At 39.3% G+C, this 22,410-nt stretch overlaps 1 protein-coding gene across 1 annotated transcript; it reads right to left on the reverse strand.

Annotated features, from left to right (window-relative positions):
• Window positions 1-1,982: 1,982 nt before the first annotated feature.
• LOC110791627 (signal peptide peptidase-like 2) lies at window positions 1,983-22,260 on the reverse strand. The gene is made up of 14 exons (XM_021996394.2): window positions 21,980-22,260; window positions 20,661-20,819; window positions 20,468-20,579; window positions 18,219-18,338; window positions 17,891-18,042; window positions 17,338-17,511; window positions 15,790-15,824; window positions 6,530-6,686; window positions 6,356-6,409; window positions 5,067-5,159; window positions 4,844-4,986; window positions 3,717-3,787; window positions 3,500-3,583; window positions 1,983-2,498 (listed from the first exon to the last, which is right to left on the reverse strand). The coding sequence occupies exons 1-14, from the start codon at window positions 22,106-22,108 to the stop codon at window positions 2,389-2,391; spliced, it is 1,593 nt and encodes a 530-aa protein (XP_021852086.1). The 5' UTR covers window positions 22,109-22,260; the 3' UTR covers window positions 1,983-2,388.
• Between the last annotated feature and the right edge of the window lie 150 nt (window positions 22,261-22,410).

A 22,410-nucleotide genomic window follows, 5' to 3' on the forward strand; every position in this document is an offset into this window, starting at 1 on the left:
CTCTCTTGCAGGGAGAATCACATTAGCTAAAGCTACACTTACTTCCACTGCCTATTATTCTATGCAGTCAGCTAAGATCCCTAAGACAATATGCGAAGACATTGATAAAAAAGCTCGCAGATTTATTTGGGGAGGAGATGAAGACACCAAAAGAGTCCACTTGCTTTCTTGGGACACTCTTCAGAAACCGAAAGAACAAGGAGGCATTGGCCTTCGATCAGCAAAACAAGCAAACGTGGCTTTCTTGGCAAAGCTAGGATGGCACTAATTAACAGAACCGAATGCACTTTGGGCCCGTGTTTTGAGATTCAAATATTGTAAAGGTCGTTGTGACTCAGACATGTTCGAACCCAAACCTGGTATGTCAAACGTCTGGAACGGTATTTCTGAAAGCGCCAAACTGTTATGTGAAGGAGTGAGGGTAGTTGTTGGTAATGGTTCTAAAACCTTATTTTGGGATCATAAATGGGTCTCCAAGACTCCTCTCATTAAATGCGTGACCAGCACACCACCTGCCAATGTGATTGGAGCTACGGTGGAAGAAATGTGGGAACAAGGCTTGGGGTGGAGATGGGACATATTTGCACCGTATCTTGACAATGATTCCCTCAAGCTAATCCAAGCTCATGAGGTAATGGAGGACCCTGAGGTCGAGGATTCGCTATACTGGGATGATGGGCCGAAAGGCAAATTTTCAATACGATCTGCCATTCGTATTCTGAGAAAGGATACTACTGAATTTGAAGAAGCAATCTGGAATACTATTTGGCGTGCATCGGTGCAGCAAAGGGTTCGTGCTTTCCTATGGCTTGTATGTCATGATCGACTGATGGGTAATGTCAACAGGTACAAACGCAAGCTAACTGATGAACCTAAATGCTACATATATGGAGGAGAGGAAGAGTCTACAATCCACATCTTGCGCGAATGTCCAGCAGCACGGAGTGTTTGGCGTAGGGCAGGTGGTCCAGCCCACACATCACTCTTCTTCCAAAGTGATCCGAAGAACTGGCTATGTCATAACCTTGAGCAAGATGATTCGGAAGCTTGGCCCACTTATTTCTCTATCACACTTTGGTGGCTATGGAGATGGCGTAACATGTTTGTGTTTGGTCGAGGCAATGAGGTGCCTGTAGATGTGGCTGCCTTCCTGAAAGTTCGCTCTGAAAAGACATGGAATAGTATCCATGATGATATGGGTGACCATGAGGAACCCAGCAACCGAAAACAAGAGAGGTTAATCACCTGGAATATGCCACAGATTGGATGGTACGCCCTTAACACAGACGGTGCAGCTCGTGGGGCTCCAGGTGAAGCTGGTGGAGGCGCAATAATAAGGAATAGCAGTGGGTCCTTCATCTCAGCATTGTCAGCCAACTTTGGCAGGTGCAGTGCATTCATGGCAGAAGTTATAGCTCTTCTCAGAGGGCTTGAGCTAGCATGTAATCTCCAAATTAGCCAACTGATAGTCCAACTAGACAATCAAACTTGTGTGCAGGCTATTCGTACTGGTGCGAGTAGCTGCGGTGGTTGTACCCACCTCATAAGACGGTGTCTTGCTTTGATTAATAAGGATGATTGGGCTGTGAAGGTGGTTCATATCTTCCGGGAGGGCAACCGAGCTGCGGATTGATTGGCTAATCGAGGAGTGGATCAAGGTGGTGGCATTGACATCCTAGAAGAAGCTCCCCTAGAGCTCTATAGGATACTTCAAGAGGATGCTCGAGGCGTGGCGTTTCCGCGCTAGGTTCCTTGCTAGTTTACTGCTTTTATTTAGTTTGTAGTGTTTCCTTTTGTTTTCCGTTTCTTTCATTCGGCTTTAGCCTCAATTGCATCAAAAAAAAAAAAAACCACTCTTTCTTTCCTGCTAAATAGGCATATTATATAAACACACACTAATTTGGCAAATTAGATAAATTATACATTCAATTTGTCCTCAAATTAATATATGCACTAATCTTTTGCCTTAAAAAATAAATACATTACGAAGAACTCTTTCTTTCCCTGCTAAATAAGCAGATTATATAAACACACACTAATTTGGCAAATTAGACAGATTATACATTCAATTTGTCCTCAAATTAATACATGCACTAATCTTTTGCCTTAAAAATAAATACATTACGAAAAACTCTTTCTTTCCTGCTAAGTAGACAGATTATATATATAAACACACACTAGTTTGGCAAAATTAGACAGATTATACATTCTTTCCTGCTTCTTGACAGTAGAAAACTGAAGCCTTGATTCTTGAAGGGTGATCTTCTTATCACACACACCTCTTTTCAGTTTCGAAGATGAGATTAACAGTTAACAATCGTCGAATTACTACATAGAATTTATAGAATTTTACATAGAATTTAACCGATGGTCTACGCGTTCTTGAATCTATTCTTCGGATAAACTCATATTCAAATGAGAGCAAGGTCTTTCGGGTTCCCCTCTCGTCCACAAAATCTTGAGAGTGCCTCTCTTTTTCCCCAGCATCAGTAGTGTTCCTGGGATTCAGGGAAGTTTATTTTAATTAGATCAAGAGAACTCGTAGATGTATTTATTAAGTTTGTTTACTGTAATGATGACCCTTTAAAAATCACTCCCTCCGTCCCTTATTGTTTTCCCCATGTCCTCAAAGTGCTTTATTAAGAATGGGTTGAGTGGAACTAAGAAAGACAAAAGTGGGGCCAAATGTGTTTTATGTGAGAGTAAAGTTGTGGTCTATGTTCATTTTCAGTAATGGACTGATGGAGCCATCTTTTGGGGACAGAGTCCTAGAGGTGATCAAAACTCGGACCGGGACGGGCTTTAACAAAAAAATGCATGCCCAAACCATAAATTTGGTGCGGGCTTTTCAGACCGGGTTCGGGCTTTAGTCTAAAAATGTGTATTTGAGGTTGCCCAAACCTATACTTTTTTGGGTCGGGCTGGGTCGGGCCAGCGCGCTGGCTTATAGATGATCAGGTCTAGGACAGACAAAAACGGAAAATGGGACAAACAAAAAGGGATGGACGGAGTAGAAGGGTAAAATTGATGAATTTGTTCCGGCATAGGGGTGACAATATTACACATTAGGTTTATGTTTTTGTTAAAACATTAGGGTAAACTCATAGGTACTGTTTAAAGCATTAATTGCTTCATTCACGAACTGAGTGAAGTGTTTTAGGAAGAAGGAAACCCTTAACGGCCCGTTTGGTAGCCAGCCATAAATGGATGGGAATAAATTTGTAAGGAAAATTAATGTTTATTCCCATGGTAATGGTAGTTCACTCAAAATTGTCTCATTTTCTTTATAATTTCATTACCATCCATTTACCATTTGGGGAGTGGTATTAGTTGGTAATGCAAATTTACGAAGAAAAAAGTTTGAGCTAAAATTTCATTACTATGGACATCATGATGTTATTTTCTTGCCAAATAACACTTAAATTTATTTCCATTCCCACTATTTATTACCGGCAACCAAACGGGCCGTAAGGTGCATCAAAAAAACAGAAAAACATACCTAAAGTAAAAGGGACTATGTAAAGCAAGGCAGGTTGACCATGTCCGTCCATCAAAGTTAGAGCGACATAAGTTATGAGAAGACCTGTCAACAACATTCAAAATTGTATCACGAGAGAGTCTCCAACTCGAGGAACTTCAAGATGCAAAGTTGTCAGAAGTAAACAATGCGAAGCTGAACTTTAAGATGAATGAACAATTGGAAGAGATTTGTTTACCTAATCCGTAAGCAATCATCGTCCACAAGAAGTATCCAGCTAGAAGACCCTTCTTTGCCAACCAATCATACCTAACAAACAAACATACATGAATATATATATATATAACATCATTTTACATAAGCAACCGTCCCCCCTCCTCTCTCTTTCCCCCCAAAAATCACGGGAAAGAGTTCGTTTATTGCAATGTTAACCTATTCTTTTGTCATTTCCCAATCCCGGGTGAAAAGGTTGTGTTCCTATGAGCATTATAGTTAGCCATAGCTTCCTAACATGAGTTCATGAACTGGTTTTCTATTCATGACGTTGATAATGTACATATCAAACTACTTCCAGACTTCCAGAGTAACCATGGATGATGGACGTTCGGTTAAAAACTGATTTTTTATTTTATTTTATTTTATTTTTTTGTCTGAGCCGTATGCCCTGCATCTCAGCATTTAAAACGGGGGTGGGGGAATGCAGAAAGTGTAAATGATACACTGGAAGAGATGGAAATCTCCGAGGACAGAAGAACAATTTCTATGGAGCTACTTGGAAGAGGAATATCTTCTCAAAGTGCCAACTCTTAACGGAACCGGAAGGGTGTAACACTCTTGGGGATTAGATAGTAATTAAAGTCGCACTCCAAACATTGAGTTTGGGAACCTATTCTCATCCATACTCCCTCATTCCCAGAATAGTTTTTACATTTTCCATTTTCATCCGTCCCAGATTAATTTGAAGGATAAATTACACTTCTATTTTAGGAAAGACCCTACAATTATTTTAATGTCTCTTTCTTTCCACTACCAAAAAAGTAAGGGCCCGCACCCTTTCACATTCAATTAAAATAATAACCCATTATCTCATTTCACATCTACTTTTCCAATAAATTAATATTTGATAACCAACAACTTATCTCCTAAAACTTTGTGTCATGTTAAGTGTAGAGACTAATTTGGGACAGAGGAAGTATTACATTTGAATTTTATGGCGGGAAGGGGTGAGGAGGGAGGGACTTGAAGTTGTGTAGCCCATCAACCCAATTTCTTCTTTTATGGAGTTGCCCATAAGGGATTTGGGGAGGGGGTGGGTCGACTTGGGACATGTTTCAAGAGCTTCAGAAACAACAAGATAGTTCCTACCTGAGAGAAAATGCTAGTAGTAATCCTGGCAAAAGGATGTCACCAAAACCAATGATGCTATAGCCACCCCATGGGTCAAGCATCCGTGGAACTTTTAGCAGCATAGGAATACCATCCTCTCCACTTTTATCACCACGGGCTACCTAAAAAGCAAGGATTAACAATTAAAATAAAGAATGACATTTCAATGAACTTTTTTAGCCAAGCAGTATAGCTAACTTACCACAATCATCACACTCCGATGGAATAACTTCTTCGAAACAAAGACCCAAAATATATCATACAAGAAGGCACAAGAGAGAAGAACCGCGCCCACCTGATTAACATAACAAAAAGTTAAAAAAGAATATATAATCATATCATAAATGTTTGAAATCGTGCATTGGCAAACGTGACTAAATAATTGTGTCATGTAAATAAGAACAGAGGAAGTACAAAACTAATAAATTACTGCATATAAACTATTTGGCTAGTCCTTAAGAGTGCAAAGTGTGATGAAGACAGCAAATAATTCCAGCCATTTGTTGCATTTGTTACACTAGTGGAGTCTTATTGTGCCAAATACAGGTCACTGACCCCCATAATAAGGAGTAACTAAGGACAGAGTAAAAATACTAGGAATCAATAGTAATGTGAAGCCAAGGACAAGCACAATCGCAGCAGGGGGCCACATTGACTCGGGCTGCATGGGTTTGTAGTATATGCATCCCCATTTAATTGCCAATGGCTACAGGTAGACCTGTCAAACTCGTCGGGTCGGGTCGGGTTATAATAAATTACTTTCGGGTTCGGATTAATTCGGTATTATATGTTGTAGTAATTTGACTTATTTCCCCTCCTCCACTTACATATACCTCAACACAAATACACAATTTTTCCAAAGAAAAGCCCCCCCTGCAAGTCCTGGTCCAGGAAAAATTCCCAGGAGAAACAAATGATACTTAAAGAAATCCTTGAAGAAAAATACAGAAACTATTTAAAACAACTAGAATCCATAAGTTACCATTTTTATTCCCCTGTTATTCTACCACGAAAGGAATTTTTCAATGGATTTTCTTTTTTGAAAATTTCATTGAGCTTTTTAATCTAAGATTGAGGGTTGGGGCTTTCTCTCTATTTCCATTTCGTTTTTTGGTTTTTGGCAGGGTGCATTCTCAACCAATATTTTGCACAAAGAAATACTGCACCCTAAATTTTGAGCCTCTTCTGCTGCTCACCCTTCGGAAGCGAAGATAAGTTTAGTCATTTTTTCTGAAGGGGTTATGATCACATTTTTGGTATTTCATGAGTTTTACACCAACATTGTCAAAACGCCGAGAGGCTTGAGCAATAGTCCATTATTGAGTAAATTTTTTAATAGGTCAATGAGAACAAAAATTTTAAGTATTCATCTAGATAATTAAGCTTTTGTTTTCATCAAAATAACTAAGCTTCTATCCAGATTATTTCTTTCTTTTTTAATTTTAATAAAGGACATTTTAAGGGCCAACGGGTAGTCATTAGTCTCATTACCTTGAGATTTGGGATCCGAACAATTTGAATAACTGTCGTTATCAAAGCTATTCCCTGCGTCACCAAAACAAGGATACAAATGTCACTATTAGTGTATAATTACAAATGGCAAAAGTATGTGTAGCAAATTTGTATACAGAGTACAAGATATATGTGATAAAATTTCATCCTTACAAGTATATCTTGACCAATCCAGGCGAAACTGAGATCTCGATAAACTCCCCACAGGGCCGCAAATGTGATGCAGAATGGTGAAACAGCTAAAGTGAGGTATGAGACAGCTCCAAGAAAAGGTACTTTAACATATGAGTGTGAGAACAATTTGAACCATCTGCAACATAGAATTGTTATGCAGTTTGTGTGAGAAGAAGAGATTCAATTCATATGAGTCAGAGATATTAATTCTTTTTCAAGTAAAATGTGCGGTAATAAAGTTAGGATATACTTCCTCCGTTCTTATTTACATGACACAATTAGGTTTTGGACACTATTCACACAAGCTCCTTTTACTTCCTTTTGTGATTTATACTTAAGCAAAAACATAGTCGTGTGAGGTCTTATTAGATTGTCTCTAAATACTATTTAAATATCAACTTTTTATAATTTTTTCTTATCCATAATTGAAGTATTAATGTTTGAAATTGCGCATTGGCAAACGTGCCTAAATAATTGTGTCATCTAAAAAAGAACAGAGGAAGTATGCAGCATCAAACTACAACAACAGATAGATAACCCTTAGCAGCATTACCAGAAGTTGTCAATCAGATAAAAATGATCCACAGCAGAAGCAATGAATGGTTTTCTAAGTTGCTATATTTGTGGCTTATCAGAAATTAGTCAAAGCAGAGTTGATAATTACCACTAAATCCTCCAATGTCCTAAGAAAACTCAGTACGGATGGTGTTCACATGAACTGTCAAAATACTCCTACACTCAGAAAGTTATCTGGTATTATGGTTGTTATGTGTGCCTCGAATCTTCCTTGAAGGATGTTAGGGTGTTATAGTGGAAGGTCTGACTTCAAATGGACATATCTCATGATCTACTCATTAGATTGAGTTGATTCAAGCTGGAGGTGAAAGCTTGGCTCAATATCTTTCCAACGCCTGGTCATAAGCTCATTTTGGATGAGAAATGAGGGAGTTATGACTGTTTTACGAGAAGCTGTCATGCTGCAGGGGAAGTTCGGCCGAACCTGCTGGAGGTTCGGCCGAACCTGCTGGAAGTTCGGCCGAACTCTTTGGTGGTTCGGCCGAACCTGAAGTCAGTAGCTTTGTTTTTGGAGGTTCGCCCGAACTTTGGGTAAGATCGGCCGAACCTGACCTTGGTTCGGCCGAACCCTTTAAAGGTTCGACCGAACTCTGCGAGTAAACTGTTTTCTTCTCCGCAAGGTTCAATCGACGTGGCCTTTTCTTGTCCCTTAGATTGGTTTGATGTCTAACACTATAAATACCAAATGTAATGAGATTTTCAGTATTAAGAGAGAGAAACACAAGTGAGGTTGAAACCCTAGATCTAAGAATTCTCTCTTCTTCACCTTTGAGAATTCCTCTTTGTAATCCTTTCTCCATTGAAGAGTAATACAAGCTCCAAACCCTCCCCCATGGTGGATGTAGCTCATTGAAGAGTGAACCACCTTAAATCTTTGTGTGTGTTTTAATTTCTTTAATTATTTCTTCTCATTATTCAAACATCAAATTGTCATACAAATCAACATTCAAGCCTAAAAGGTCCTTCATTTATAACAATTGGTATCAAGAGCTAAGGTTGTGTTTGGGTTGTTTGTTTGATTTCTTGGGGAGTATTGAATACTCATGTCGACAATGAAGTTGGATATTGAGAAGTTTGATAGGTCAATTAACTTTGGCCTTTGGCAATTGAAAATGAAAGCTATTTTGATACAAAATGGTGTGCACAAGGCTCTTGAAGGGAAGGATAAGAAACCCACTACCATTACGGAAGAGAAGTGGGAGGAGATTGATTTGAAAGCTTTGTCGGCTATACAACTTTGCCTCTCGAATGAAGTATTGAGGGAAGTTGCCAAGGAGGAAACCGCGAATGATCTATGGTCGAAGTTGGAGGCTCTTTATATGGCTAAAAGTGTCACCAATCGTCTACTACTCAAGAGTAGACTCTATGATCTTCGGCTTGAGGAAGGTAATTCTCTTAAGTCTCATTTAGATGAGTTCTTTTCGATTGTTATGGATCTTCAAAATATTGATGTTGTTTTAGATGATGAGGATCTTGCAATTTACTTGTTATGTTCATTACCACCATCCTATAAACATTTTCGTGAAACTATCTTGTATGGTAGAGATGATTTGAGTATTGATGATGTTAGAGATGCTTTGACCCAAAGGGACTTAATTGATAATCAATTAATTTCTAAATCATCAAATAACTCCAATGATGGCTTGTTTGTGAGGGGTAGAAATCATGAGAAGACTTCTACTAGTAGTGGTGGTAATGGGGGAAAGAATAGGGGTCGGTCCAAGTCAAAGAAACCGAATCCTAACCGTAACAAGTCTTGCAATTATTGTCACATTAAAGGCCACATTAAGTCGGAATGTTGGAAGTGGCAAAAGAAACAATCGGGAGGTGATGGTAAGTCCGGAAAGGGCAAAGAACCTCATGCTACCGCCGAGGCTAGCTATGTAGATACCGATAGTGATAGTGGTGCATTGGTTGCCACTCATGGAAGAATCAAGGGTAAGGATGAATGGATTTTGGATTCGGGTTGCTCGTTTCATATGACCCCCAACAAGGATCTCTTTAGCTCCTATGAGGAGTATAATGGAGGTAATGTCACCATGGGAAACAATGCAACGTGCAAGGTGATTGGAATTGGGACGGTAGCCATCAAAATGTTTGATGGTATTGTGAGAACCTTAACTAAAGTTCGTCATGTTCCGGAGCTAAAGAAGAATTTGATCTCTCTTGGCACTCTTGACACTAATGGTTGTAAGTGCATAGCGGAAGGTGGAGTAATGAAGGTTGTGAAAGGTGCTCTTGTGTTGATGAAGGGTGCCAAAGTGGGTAGCTTGTACTCATTGCAAGGATCCACCATGGTAGGCTCGGCAAATGTTTCCACGGGTACTATGAGTGATAGTGAAACCAAGTTATGACATTTGAGACTTGGCCATATGGGGGAGCATGGTATGTCGGAGCTTAGCAAGCAAGATTGTTTTGGAAGCTTGAAGCTTGGAAGCCTTGGCTTTTGTGAGCATTGTGTGTTTGGTAAACACAAGAGGGTTAGCTTCAAACCCGCCGTACACAACACCAAAGGGATACTTGAATACATCCATTCGGATTTGTGGGGTCCCTCTAGAGTTCCTTCGATTGGTGGTTGTAATTATTTGCTCACTATAATTGATGACTTCTCTAGGAAGGTTTGGGTGTTCTTTATAAAGCATAAAGATGATGTCTTTGATGTGTTCCATGATTGGAAGACCATGATTGAAAAGAAGACCGAGAAAAGGATCAAAACCTTGAGGACCGATAATGGTCTAGAGTTTGTAGAGAAGAAGTTCTTGAAGTATTGTCTCAAGCATGGCATTGTGCGGCATCGAACTTGTGCGGGTAGACCTCAACAAAATGGGGTTGCGGAACGAATGAATAGAACTCTCTTATAGAGGGCTAGATGCATGCTTTCACAAGCAAATTTGGGGAAATCTTTTTGGGCGGAAGCCGTTTCAACGGCTTGTTACTTGGTGAATCGCTCTCCTCACTCGGCTCTTGACTTCAAGTCACCTCTTGAGGTATGGTACGGAAAACCCGTTGATTATTCTAGTTTGAGAGTATTTGGTTGTCCGGCTTATATTCATGTTAGTGATGGTAAACTTGAACCTAGAGCTAAAAAATGTATTTTTGTTGGCTATGGTTTAGGAGTTAAAGGTTATAGAGTATGGTGTAACCAATCTAGAAGAGTCATAACTTCTAGAGATATTGTTTTTGATGAAAATTGTATGATCACCCCGGGAAAGGAGCTTTCTATTTGCAATGATGTAGGTTCACACCATGATACCGAGGAGGAGGTGGAGCTAGATGAGCATTCACATGATGATGGTCCCTCATCAAGGAGACCTCGTGAAGCAACACCACAAGCTCAAAAGAAATCCATTGCCGCAGAAAGAGCAAAGAGACCAATCAAGCCTCCAAGTAGATACATTGAGGAGTGTGATTATGTCCAATATGCTCTCTCCGTTGCAAGTCAAGTGGAGACCGATAATGATGATCCTTGTTCATTCAAGGAAGCAATGTCTCTAAATGATGCCGGCAAGTGGTTGATGGCCATGGAGCAAGAAATGGAGTCCTTGCACAAGAACAATACTTGGAGCTTATGCATTGCACCGAAAGGCAAAAGAATTGTTGGATGCAAGTGGGTGTACAAGAAGAAGGAAGGTACACCGGAATCGGGCGGTCCCGTCTACAAGGCAAGAGTTGTTGCAAGAGGTTTCACACAAATTGAAGGCGTTGACTTTCATGAAGTATTTTCTCCGGTTGTGAAACACTCATCCATAAGGGTGTTGCTTGCCTTGGTAGCTATGGAAGACTTGGAGTTACACCAACTTGATGTGAAGACCGCATTCCTCCATGGGGATTTGGAGGAGGAGATCTACATGAAGCAACCGGAAGGTTTTGAGGAGAAAGGGAAGGAAAATCATGTGTGTCATCTTTTAAAGTCCTTGTATGGCTTGAAGCAATCTCCAAGGCAATGGTATAAACGATTTGATTCGTTCATGTTGGCACATGATTTCATAAGGAGCTCTTATGATAGTTGTGTCTATTACAAAGAACTTGTGAGTGGTTTGTAATGGACTAAACAGTAGAAGGACATAATGCAATACCCCAACACCACCCACAACTGCTGCAAACATATTCAAGGAAGAAAAGGAAGTCAGCACTACAGGACAAAAGGGATATAGAGGCAGCCACCAACCCAAGGGCAGTAACCACTCCACAGAGTGGCAGCAGCTATTTTGTTTAGACTACTTTTATTAATTGTTTTTGTCCTATTACTAGCAGTTGGTAATTAAAAGGAGAAGGGAAGGGGAACCAGAAGCATGTTGAGATTTGGTAAAGCTTAGGCTTTGGAGAGTGGTGACCTCAAGTCACTAAACCTAGAGATTGGTGGCCTCAAGTCACTACTTTTATCCCTTTTTGTGTTTTTCATCCATCAAACTAGTTAATATAATTTCTGCCTTTACTTTTATGCTCAAATTTAGCAGTTCATCTCACTTGATATCAGAGCGGTACAATTCTGGGAGGATAAGTGGTCTGATTTTGTGAGTTTCCCAAACAAAAATAAAATAAATCAAAAATGGAGTTTGCCGGAGAACGTGCAGCACAGCGAATGCAGTTGTGGATCCGAGAGGAGTACGCATATATTTCTAGCAAGAGAGACCGTGGAATATCAAATCTCATGGAGGAGCGGAGCATCCGAAACGAACTTCAATTGCCGGTGTTTAGCGGAGGAAACCCGAATGGCTGGATCCTTCAAGTGGAAGATTTCTTTCATTTTTTCAGATTAAATGAGAAGATGAAGTTAGAGGCTGCTGCAATTGGCCTTGAAGGGGATGTGTTGCAGTGGTTTGAATGGGAACATAATCGACAACAATTTTATGGTTGGGACAAATTGAAGAATTTGATGGTTCGCCGTTTTGGTTCGTCATCGGCAACCTCATGGCTGCCACATGTACACCAGTTGGGAGGCAACTCTCATTCCTTGACGGAGAAATCCAAAGAGGAGGTGTTGAATGAAGCGATAACAAGGGGTTCTGCCAAGATGGAGCAAGTAATTAAGGAAGCATTTTTAAAATTCCAGCAAACTATAGATCTGAAGCTGAAATTGGGTGGCGGGACCAGCAACAAAATCCAGACAAACATCACAACGGAAGAGAACGAAGTGGTGCAAACAACCACCACGGACTTTCAAGCTTCCGACAAGGAGGAGATCAAGACAGAGAAAAGCAAGTCATCACCTGTGAGCGAGACACCGAAGGTGGAGGAAATACGACCAGATCCAGAGTTTTCTGATTCCGAAGGTGGTGGTGTTACTGCTAGTGTCTGGATGAATATTAGAGGCAGCCTTAACCTAGGCGGAAGAGGTGGATCTGATGAGAGGCAAGGAGATTTTGGAGGTGGATTCACCGGCGGCGGTCGGGGTTGTTTATCAGGTGGTGGAAGGTTGAATGATAATGTTTCTAGTAGTGTCGCAAGTGGCGTATCCATTGTAGTACTGTTTGAGCGAGGGGGTGGTCCTGGTGGCTTCGCCGGTGAGGATTCTGGTGGTGAAGCAAAGAACTTACAGAAGAAGTTCCCAGGAAATGTGGTGTATGGGAGAAGCTTCAAGGAGTCACTTACTAGCTTGGAGAGGAAGACAAGAATTGGAGATGATAATAGTAAGGGCAAATTGGTAAATAGTAAAAAGAATGACATAAGCAAGGGGACATGGTTGGTGAAGCCACGTACCTTAGGGGAAGGAGTGGATAGAAGTACATGCTTTACAGCTGATATTTTTAAGGGAAACTTTTCAAGTGGCCTACAAGCTGGCACCAAGGAACCCATTTACCTTTCACGTGAGGACTCCAAAAAGGCCAGGGCCTTATTTAGGAGGACTATCGCCAAGACCAGTGACCCAGCCCACAAGAGTAAACCCAACTATGTCCCTCCTCTATTAATTTCCCAATCCAATCCATCTACTAACAACCCCAATCAGCTTCCTGATCAACATTTCTCCACATACTACTCTTTCCGCTCCACAGCTCACCCTCATTCACTGCAAACTTTTACAAACATTTTTCCCACCCAATTCTCATACCCGCTAGTTCTGACATCATCCAAGGGCAAGTCCCATGAATATGTTTCAATAGTCAAACCCTTAATGGTAAGTCAACACCTCACTGATAAGGAGCTTCAAGGCATGGGGAAGCGAGGTCTTGTTCCAGGGTGTTACAACAACCTATTGTACATTAATCATTGTTGCTGCCAACGCCGAGAAGTGAGTGCCGACTACTATCCACCTTGAGGACAAGGTGGAAGTTTAGGGGGTCGGTATTGTAATGGACTAAACAGTAGAAGGACATAATGCAATACCCCAACACCACCCACAACTGCTGCAAACATATTCAAGGAAGAAAAGGAAGTCAGCACTACAGGACAAAAGGGATATAGAGGCAGCCACCAACCCAAGGGCAGTAACCACTCCACAGAGTGGCAGCAGCTATTTTGTTTAGACTACTTTTATTAATTGTTTTTGTCCTATTACTAGCAGTTGGTAATTAAAAGGAGAAGGGAAGGGGAACCAGAAGCATGTTGAGATTTGGTAAAGCTTAGGCTTTGGAGAGTGGTGACCTCAAGTCACTAAACCTAGAGATTGGTGGCCTCAAGTCACTACTTTTATCCCTTTTTGTGTTTTTCATCCATCAAACTAGTTAATATAATTTCTGCCTTTACTTTTATGCTCAAATTTAGCAGTTCATCTCATGGTTCTTTCATCTACTTGCTCTTATATGTAGATGATATGTTGGTGGCTTGCAAGAATATGATTGAGATTCACAACTTGAAAAAGTTGTTGGCAAGTGAGTTTGATATGAAAGATCTCGGTGAAGCCAAGAAGATTCTTGGTATGGAGATTATTCGTGATAGGAATGCGGGTGTTTTGTATCTTAGTCAAAAGAGATACATTGAGAAGGTGCTTGAGCGCTTCTCCATGGTGCATGCAAAACCCGTTTCCACTCCATTGAGTTCTCACTTTAAGCTCTCAAAGGAGCTTAGTCCTCAATCCAAGGAAGAAGAAAAGTACATGGCTCACATTCCATACACTAGTGCGGTTGGAAGTGTGATGTATGCCATGGTGTGTTCAAGACCGGATATAGTGCATGCGGTAAGTATGGTTAGTCGGTATATGTCAAGACCGGGAAAGGTCCATTGGGAAGCCGTGAAGTGGTTGTTGAGGTACTTGAAGGGTACGTCAAACGTTTGCCTTGAGTTTGGTAGAAATGCAAATGGGCTTGAGGGCTTTTGTGATTCGGATTATGGAGGTGATTTAGATGACCGGAAATCTACTTCCGGCTATGTCTTTACTTTGGGTGGTACGGCCGTGAGTTGGAAATCAACGCTACAAGATGTTGTAGCTCTTTCAACTACGGAGGCCGAGTTTATGGCCATTACCGAAGTATTCAAAGAAGCAAAGTGGCTCAAGGGTCTTGTGGGAGAGTTTAGTCCATGTTCAAGCTTGGTGTCCGTGTTTTGTGATAGTCAAAGTGCCATACATTTGGCTAAGAATCAAAACACATTCTACAAGAGAACCAAGCACATTGACATCAAGTACAACTTTGTTCGAGATGTGATAGCTAAGAAAGAATTGCTCTTGAAGAAGATTGGTACCGAGGAGAATCCCGCCGACATGTTGACAAAGCCTTTGCCAACAACTAAGTTCACTTTGTGTGTGGACTTAGTTGGTCTCTCTCCATGGTCGATGTAAGCCCATAAGGGCTTGTTGGGAGTGTGTTTGGAGTATAGTTTGGTATTACATTATGAGGAAGTGTGGAGGATTCAAGTCAAGGTGGAGAATTGTCATGTGTGCCTCGAATCTTCCTTGAAGGATGTTAGGGTGTTATAGTGGAATGTCTGACTTCAAATGGACATATCTCATGATCTACTCATTAGATTGAGTTGATTCAAGTTGGAGGTGAAAGCTTGGCTCAATATCTTTCCAACGCCTGGTCATAAGCTCATTTTGGATGAGAAATGAGGGAGTTATGACTGTTTTACGAGAAGCTGTCATGCTGCAGGGGAAGTTCGGCCGAACCTGCTGGAGGTTCGGCCGAACCTGCTGGAAGTTCGGCCGAACTCTTTGGTGGTTCGGCCGAACCTGAAGTCAGTAGCTTTGTTTTTGGAGGTTCGCCCGAACTTTGGGTAAGATCGGCCGAACCTGACCTTGGTTCGGCCGAACCCTTTAAAGGTTCGACCGAACTCTGCGGGTAAACTGTTTTCTTCTCCGCAAGGTTCAATCGACGTGGCCTTTTCTTGTCCCTTAGATTGGTTTGATGTCTAAGACTATAAATACCAAATGTAATGAGATTTTCAGTATTAAGAGAGAGAAACACAAGTGAGGTTGAAACCCTAGATCTAAGAATTCTCTCTTCTTCACCTTTGAGAACTCCTCTTTGTAATCCTTTCTCCATTGAAGAGTAATACAAGCTCCAAACCCTCCCCCATGGTGGATGTAGCTCATTGAAGAGTGAACCACCTTAAATTTTTGTGTGTGTTTTAATTTCTTTAATTATTTCTTCTCATTATTCAAACATCAAATTGTCATACAAATCAACATTCAAGCCTAAAAGGTCCTTCATTTATAACAATGGTGATATCCAGTTATTATTTCAATATTTCGCTAAGAACAGAACTAGAAGAAGGTAGAGCATATATACCTTGAAAGTAAAGCAACCAAGCATGTTTGTAATCCCTGAAAAACATAAAGGAAGAAAAATAAGAAAATGAACTAATGTAAAAATATGAATACAAGATTGTCATAACAATTAATATTCCTTTCACATACAATAATTTCTCAGGTATCCAATATGTACAAAAATCAAATAACTACATATGTTGATTTCCCAGACATAACCCGTATATTTTGTCTTGCCTCAGAAGTCAGGACGAGAGAGCAATGCTTCCAGTTCGTTAATAGTATATCTTTTAAGAAATTTCTGTGGCTAATTAATTTAATTTAATATTCTAGGACTCAAAAGAATGATTCCTAGTTTTTATAACTGGGATAATTTCTCCACGCATTACGGCCTTCAACAAGTTTATTTATTGGCTTTTCGCTTTTAGGTGTTGTTTGGTTTTCAAATTACAAATTCATAGGAAATGAGTTCCTTAATTAAATTAATGGGAATTTCCTAAAGTTGTTTGGTTAATAATGTGGGAAGTAACTTCCCATGGGAATTTCTACTACCTAGAGGAGACTAGGTAAGCAAATTCCCCCATTTTGTGGGAAGTTGAAATTCCTAGGAAGTTTCACTTCCCCCATTTCACCAAAATTTTGACAACCAAACAACACCTTAGTTTATGAATATGGTCTAACAGTTAAAAAAATGTACGCGGTAAATGGGTTATTGAGTGGAGTAAGGGAATGTAGCAAACTCAAGAGGATATCCTTTTAGGGATATGGGAAAACTTAGCGGGATGGAGGGAGTACATGACTGTTTTGCGAGGAAGTTAGGTTATCTTTAGAATAAATTTAGATTGCTTTACTATCCCATACTCATGAACAGACTAAAACGGAAGTAGCTAGCAAAGGCGAAGCTGAATAGCAAATCCTATTCTAGCATGATCTAATTTATTGTTAGAATATATGTTAATATATTTTGATTTATTGTAATTGATGTAAATGTTGTAGCAATAGTCTAACGTCCATATTTAGTTAGCGTAATTGACGTAATTGATTAGCATAACAACTGCCATATTATTCTCATATTATTCTCCATGTATTCTGTACATATTGGAAGATCATGAATGAAATAATCACGGAAAACATTTCTCTAAAAAAATGGAGAATAATATATACAGAATACACGGGGAATAATATGAGAATAATATGGCCGTTGTTATGCTAATCAATTACGTCAATTACGCTAACTAAATATGGACGTTGACTATTGCTACAACATTTACATCAATTATAATAAATCAGAATATATATTCTAACATTTATTTTTATTAATTAATATAGAGAGGGACCTGGATCAAAACAACAAACAGCACTGAAGTGGTTGGTCTGCTTCTAATCTTTCCAGAAACAAACTGCAGGAACTATCTAACAAACAGATCTGCAGCAAAATTCAGGAGTACTGGGACCACATGCTTATAGGTGGTTTGTTTCTTTTGGGTAGAATACGAAGAACACGTTTTAGACAAAATTCAATGACATCAGTTTGTAAAGGATAACAAGATGAGCAAATAATAGGTCTAACCTCTGCACCACCAATGCAAAACAGCACCACCAACAGCTCAATGAGCCAAGATGACATCAGTTTGTAAAGGACAAGAAGAAAACATGAAGCTACAACAACAAACAGTAGGGCTGATGTTGTGCTGATGTTCACGACTCCACCAGAGCTCACATTTGAGAGTTCATCTGAAGCATCCTATGAAGAATAAGTTTGCAAGAAACAGTCAGCAACCAATAAAAATTAAAAGAATACTTAAGGTGATAGGTCAATAAAACTAGAGGTGATCAAAATCCAGGTCGGGCCGGGCTTTAACACAAAAACTTATGCCCAAACCCATAAATTGGTGCGGGCTTTTCGTGTCGGGTTCAGGGGTTGGTCTAAAAAGCGTATTTGAGGTTGCCCAAAGCCCCAAACCTGTGCTTTTCCGGACCGGGCTTGGTCGGACCAGTGGGCCAGGCTATAGATGAACATGTCTAAATAAAACTTTCAAACCTACCCAAACTATCCCTGCACAAGAAAACAATAATACATACGGAGTAATGTAACTGGAGAACACATTCAAAAAGAGACTTACTTCCAATAGCTTTTCATGTTCAGCGGCTGCTTCTCTAGCACTCCAAGCCGACCAATATGATGCACACAGGACAGTGCCAACTGCCATAAGCCATAAGACTACTTCCGCACCGTCAACCACTGGTCGCGTTGGAGAGTATAACTGCACAGATACTGAACAAGGGAGACAGCTTTTAAAAATTAAAAATATTTTACAGAATGATCAGATTGTGGCTTCGATTCAAGTTAACACAGTGCAGATGAATTTGAAGCAAGCACGGCAAGTTAAGATTAACAATGTATTTTAATAGCAATCTCATAAGCATAAGAGTGTGACTGAAAAGGTTAACCTGAAGAACTATTTGACAGCATTTTCTCCAATTTTCTACCAGCTTCTTGAGGGAGCATAATGGTTGGGATATGAATATCAAGATCAGTTTCATCCGGTTCACAGACCATCTTGTAAAGCTCTACAAACAAATAAAATAGCACTTCACGTAAGTTGAAAATTGAACAATAAAATTTCATATACTAGTAGCTTTTATACTTGTGTATGCGTATCATAAATGTGTGTGTGTGTGTGTGTGTGTGTGTGTGTGTGTGTGTGTGTGTGTGTGTGTGTGTGTGTGTGTGTGTGTGTGTGTGTGTATGTGTGTGTGTGTGTGTGTGAGGATGTAGGTATGAACATATGCAAGTATGTATATAGACATCTCAAGGTGAATAGTTCCAATGATTAGTCTCGCATATATCACTGCAAAAAGATTCCAAACAGATCTTCTTTCCTTTCCTTCCCTTTTCCAGTCTGCATCTTTTCAATTTTATGCCTAACTGCCATAAATTATGTCCCTTGCACAACTTACTGGAGTGCAACCCAACACCGTTCGAAATATACAATCACATAACAGATCTTACTGAAGTGCAGAATGAAACATGTGGAGACCATAGACGTGGAGCAATTGTCATAGCGACTCAGTGTATGCGACTGACCACCCTCCAAATCCACTACTCCCTTCGTCCCAAATGTATGTTACACTTTTTGCGGCCTTCAAGAGATTTGAGTCATTTGACTAATGTTTTCTCTCAAATTAGTCAGAGTCGAGATATTTTCACAAATAGTAAATTAAAACTAATCATCGCCTTATTTTTTTTGTTTACAACTGCTAAAATCTCATAATTCCCTCTATCTCAGAAGAAAATAGTCGAAAGTTTGTTAACTTGATCTGTAAAAGGTGACAAAGGCAGCTAGTTCTTCCCAGAAAATGTACTTCTTACCAGTCATAAGAGGCATCGTTCATGCTTTTCAAACCTGTACGACTGTCCAATCATTAAGATTCTAAAATATATTTCAATAGGCAGATGCCCTTGAAGCTACATCCACAGATTTTGGTACATTATGCAGATTAAACCACATTCGGAAATCTATCTTTGGTAACTAAAGAGTCTTCTACAAACTAATGTGGTGGCACTATGAAGCAGAAACTCTTCAGGCCAAAAAGTTTTCCGGAACACTACTAGAGGGTTAACACCACATAGTACTTCATCTGTCTCACAATGTTGTGAATCACAAATCCCAAAGCTCAATGGCAGAGGGCATTGCATTGTACATGAAGCTAATTGTGAGCTGGAATCATACATGCAAATACAGAAACACCATCCTCCCCATCTCTACCTTTGATAGTACTCCCTCCGTACTTTTTTGGAGTCACAATTACTACTTCCGGCTGTATTTTTTAGGAGTCATAATTCCATTTTTGGTAACTTTTACACCCACTCGGCCACTCTCCAATTGTTTATTATTTTTACTTTCCTATAAGCCACTTAAATCATAAATAATTCAATTTTTGGTAACTTTTACACCACTTTTTTTTTTATTATTTATTGTCACCTACCCCACTTGCATCATTATTATATCAAATTCAACTATGCTTCCTTAATACTTATGCCGGTCAACATGTGACTCCTAAAAAACTACGGAGGAAGTATGTATATTAATAAAAAGAAGTTGTACCAGTTAAACATGAATAAGATTAAGATGAGCTCCTAACAACTTCGGGGCATGAGATTACGCTTTATATGGATTCTCGTCAACGAAAAATTAACCGCACGGGAATACTGTAAAGTTTTAACTATATCTGGTTAACTGTACCCCCGCCCCTGGTTTGCGAGTGTATTAACACGTTCAACAGCTGCAAAGACTTTTGACATCCAAGGAAAGTGCAAGTCACACATGTAATCTATCACTACCTTTGTTTCATAAAGATCTTTACGGTTACTATTTGCACAAATATTAAGATAAAAGTAGAAAAGTTGGTTGAGTACCAATATGGACAAAGTAAGAGAAATGTGTAAAAAGGTGGGTGAGTGTAAGAATAAAAATTTATAAAGTAAGATAAAGTGAATAGAAATTTGTAAAGAATGTGGGATAAGAAGGGTAAGGTAGTAAATTTTCATGTCCAAAATTAGAATAAAGTAAAGTGTAAATAACATTATGGAACAGACTAAAACGGAAAGTGTAAAGATCATTTTGAAACGCTGATAGTAACATTCTTGTTTTACATTACTAGTAATGCACTGAAGACAAAATTTTATAGGTAATTACCATTTGCATCATTTATAATGAGAACTGCTGAAGCACCAGCAGCTTCCGCAATATTTGCTTTGGTGGTGAATCTGCAATGACCTCGGTGTACCATAATGACATCTCCGGCAAGCTAACACAAAATTCATGAATGAGCCAAAAGAAGAAAATGTGATCATCAAGTTTGACGTGGATAGAGTAATAGATAGCAAACCTTGTTTGTTGGCTGACTGCAACAATCCCTGGGTTCAGAAAGAGTAAGTTTTGAGTGGTGAGCTTTCTTCTCCTTCGAGACGATCCTAGCACCAAATCTTGCACCAACACCTACAAACTCGTCAGCTTCTCGATCACCGATCTTTGTATGCACTTTCACCTAACCAAGGAGAGGTTACCAAAATACCACTAATCATACTTCAGAGTAGATTAAGAATTACTCCTAGTACTTACTCCAATCATTCTTGCTAACAGCACCAAGTAATTAAAGGCTTAATGATCAACAATCAAAATCGGCAAACTACATTCCTCTCAATTACATAAAACCCAAAACAAACAAAAAAAACAGGGGAAGAACCTTAATTGTAACAATAATCACAAAGCTTTTAATACAACAAAGAAAACACAGAATAATTGTTCTACGACATCAAAATCATACATACAATTATCCGCATGTCAAATGTTGTACATCTGAGTATGTCATGCACACGGTACATCACTACATCCACACTCATTCTTTGCTCGCTTGCATATAAGCCAGCAAAGAAAATAAAATAGTCTTGGATACACGGTAACAGTGTTACATGATTTGCTAGCATGAGGCTTGATGGGTACACAATTTGCTACCTAGTTTGCTAAAAGTTAGACCAAAATTGTAACATTTTAATGTTATAATTCGCTTTTTCGAGAAAATATAAGCCTTGGATACACAGTAGCAGGGTGTTACCTGATTTGCTAGTATGAGGTTGCGTACGGGTACGCAATTTGCTACCTAGTTTGCTAAATTAGACCAAAATTATAACATTTTCATATTATAATTCGCTTTGGCGAGAAAATATAATAGTCTTGGATGCAAGGTACCAAGGTTACCTGATTTGCTAGTAAGAGGTTGGGTACGGGCATGCAATTTGCTACCTAACTTGCTAAATTATACCAAAATTGTAACATTTTTCCATGTTATAATTCAATTTTCGAGAAAATATAATAGTCTTGGATACACGGTACCAGTGTTACCGATTTGCTAGTATGATACGGCCACTATACGGGTACACAATTCGCTACCTAATTTCCTAAATTATACCAAAATTGTAACATTCTCATGTTGTAATTTACTTTTTCGAGAATTAGGTAAAACTGCATAAAAACACAAAACTACAGTAAAAATTGTCAAAGTCATCTGATCACAAAACTGTACTCTAATTACAATAACTATTCCGAGTGAAAAAAATCATCAACACTGATACAATTCAGAGATACCCAGATGAAAAATCAACAAAATTGAAATTGGGTAAAAGAGAAAATTGAGAAATTCGAACTCACCAAAATGAAATCATTCTCACACCCAGGTTTCTGAGGAGCTTCATCATCATGATGAACTATGTCCCCACCTCTAACACTTACTACAAGGGCACAGAGAGAGAGAAACAACCCTACTCTGTGCAGATCCATTTGTTCTGGAATTTTATGTTTTGTTCTTCTGCATCAGAATTTGAGGAACTTCAATTTCTCAGTGATGAAAGAAGAGAGTAGAAAATTCTGTTTTGGGTAGGATTTGTGCTAGACAGAAAAGAAATGGCAAGTTGGCAACTGAGGCAAAAAGCAAAGATTTCATTTTCAATTTCTTTTATTGGAATTAAAAAACAATTGATAATTAAATACTCCGTATGGATGATTAGGGAATAATTTTAAATTCTTTATAGTTACTATTTGTACGGACTACAATACAATATTAATTATTAATATATTATTTT

Source organism: Spinacia oleracea, chromosome 3 (genome assembly GCF_020520425.1).
Source record: "Spinacia oleracea cultivar Varoflay chromosome 3, BTI_SOV_V1, whole genome shotgun sequence".
NCBI lineage: Eukaryota > Viridiplantae > Streptophyta > Magnoliopsida > Caryophyllales > Amaranthaceae > Spinacia > Spinacia oleracea.

Bases quoted from the DNA above. Each gene is read 5' to 3' on its own strand.
- LOC110791627 (XM_021996394.2), bottom strand. From the start codon at position 22,108: ATGGATCTGCACAGAGTAGGGTTGTTTCTCTCTCTCTGTGCCCTTGTA. The intron at 15,825-17,337 runs GTTAGACCTATT...TATGTTTTTCAG, and splicing joins TTTGCATTGGTGGTGCAGAG to GGATTACAAACATGCTTGGT. The intron at 3,584-3,716 runs GTAAACAAATCT...TGTTGTTGACAG, and splicing joins GATGATTGCTTACGGATTAG to GTCTTCTCATAACTTATGTC.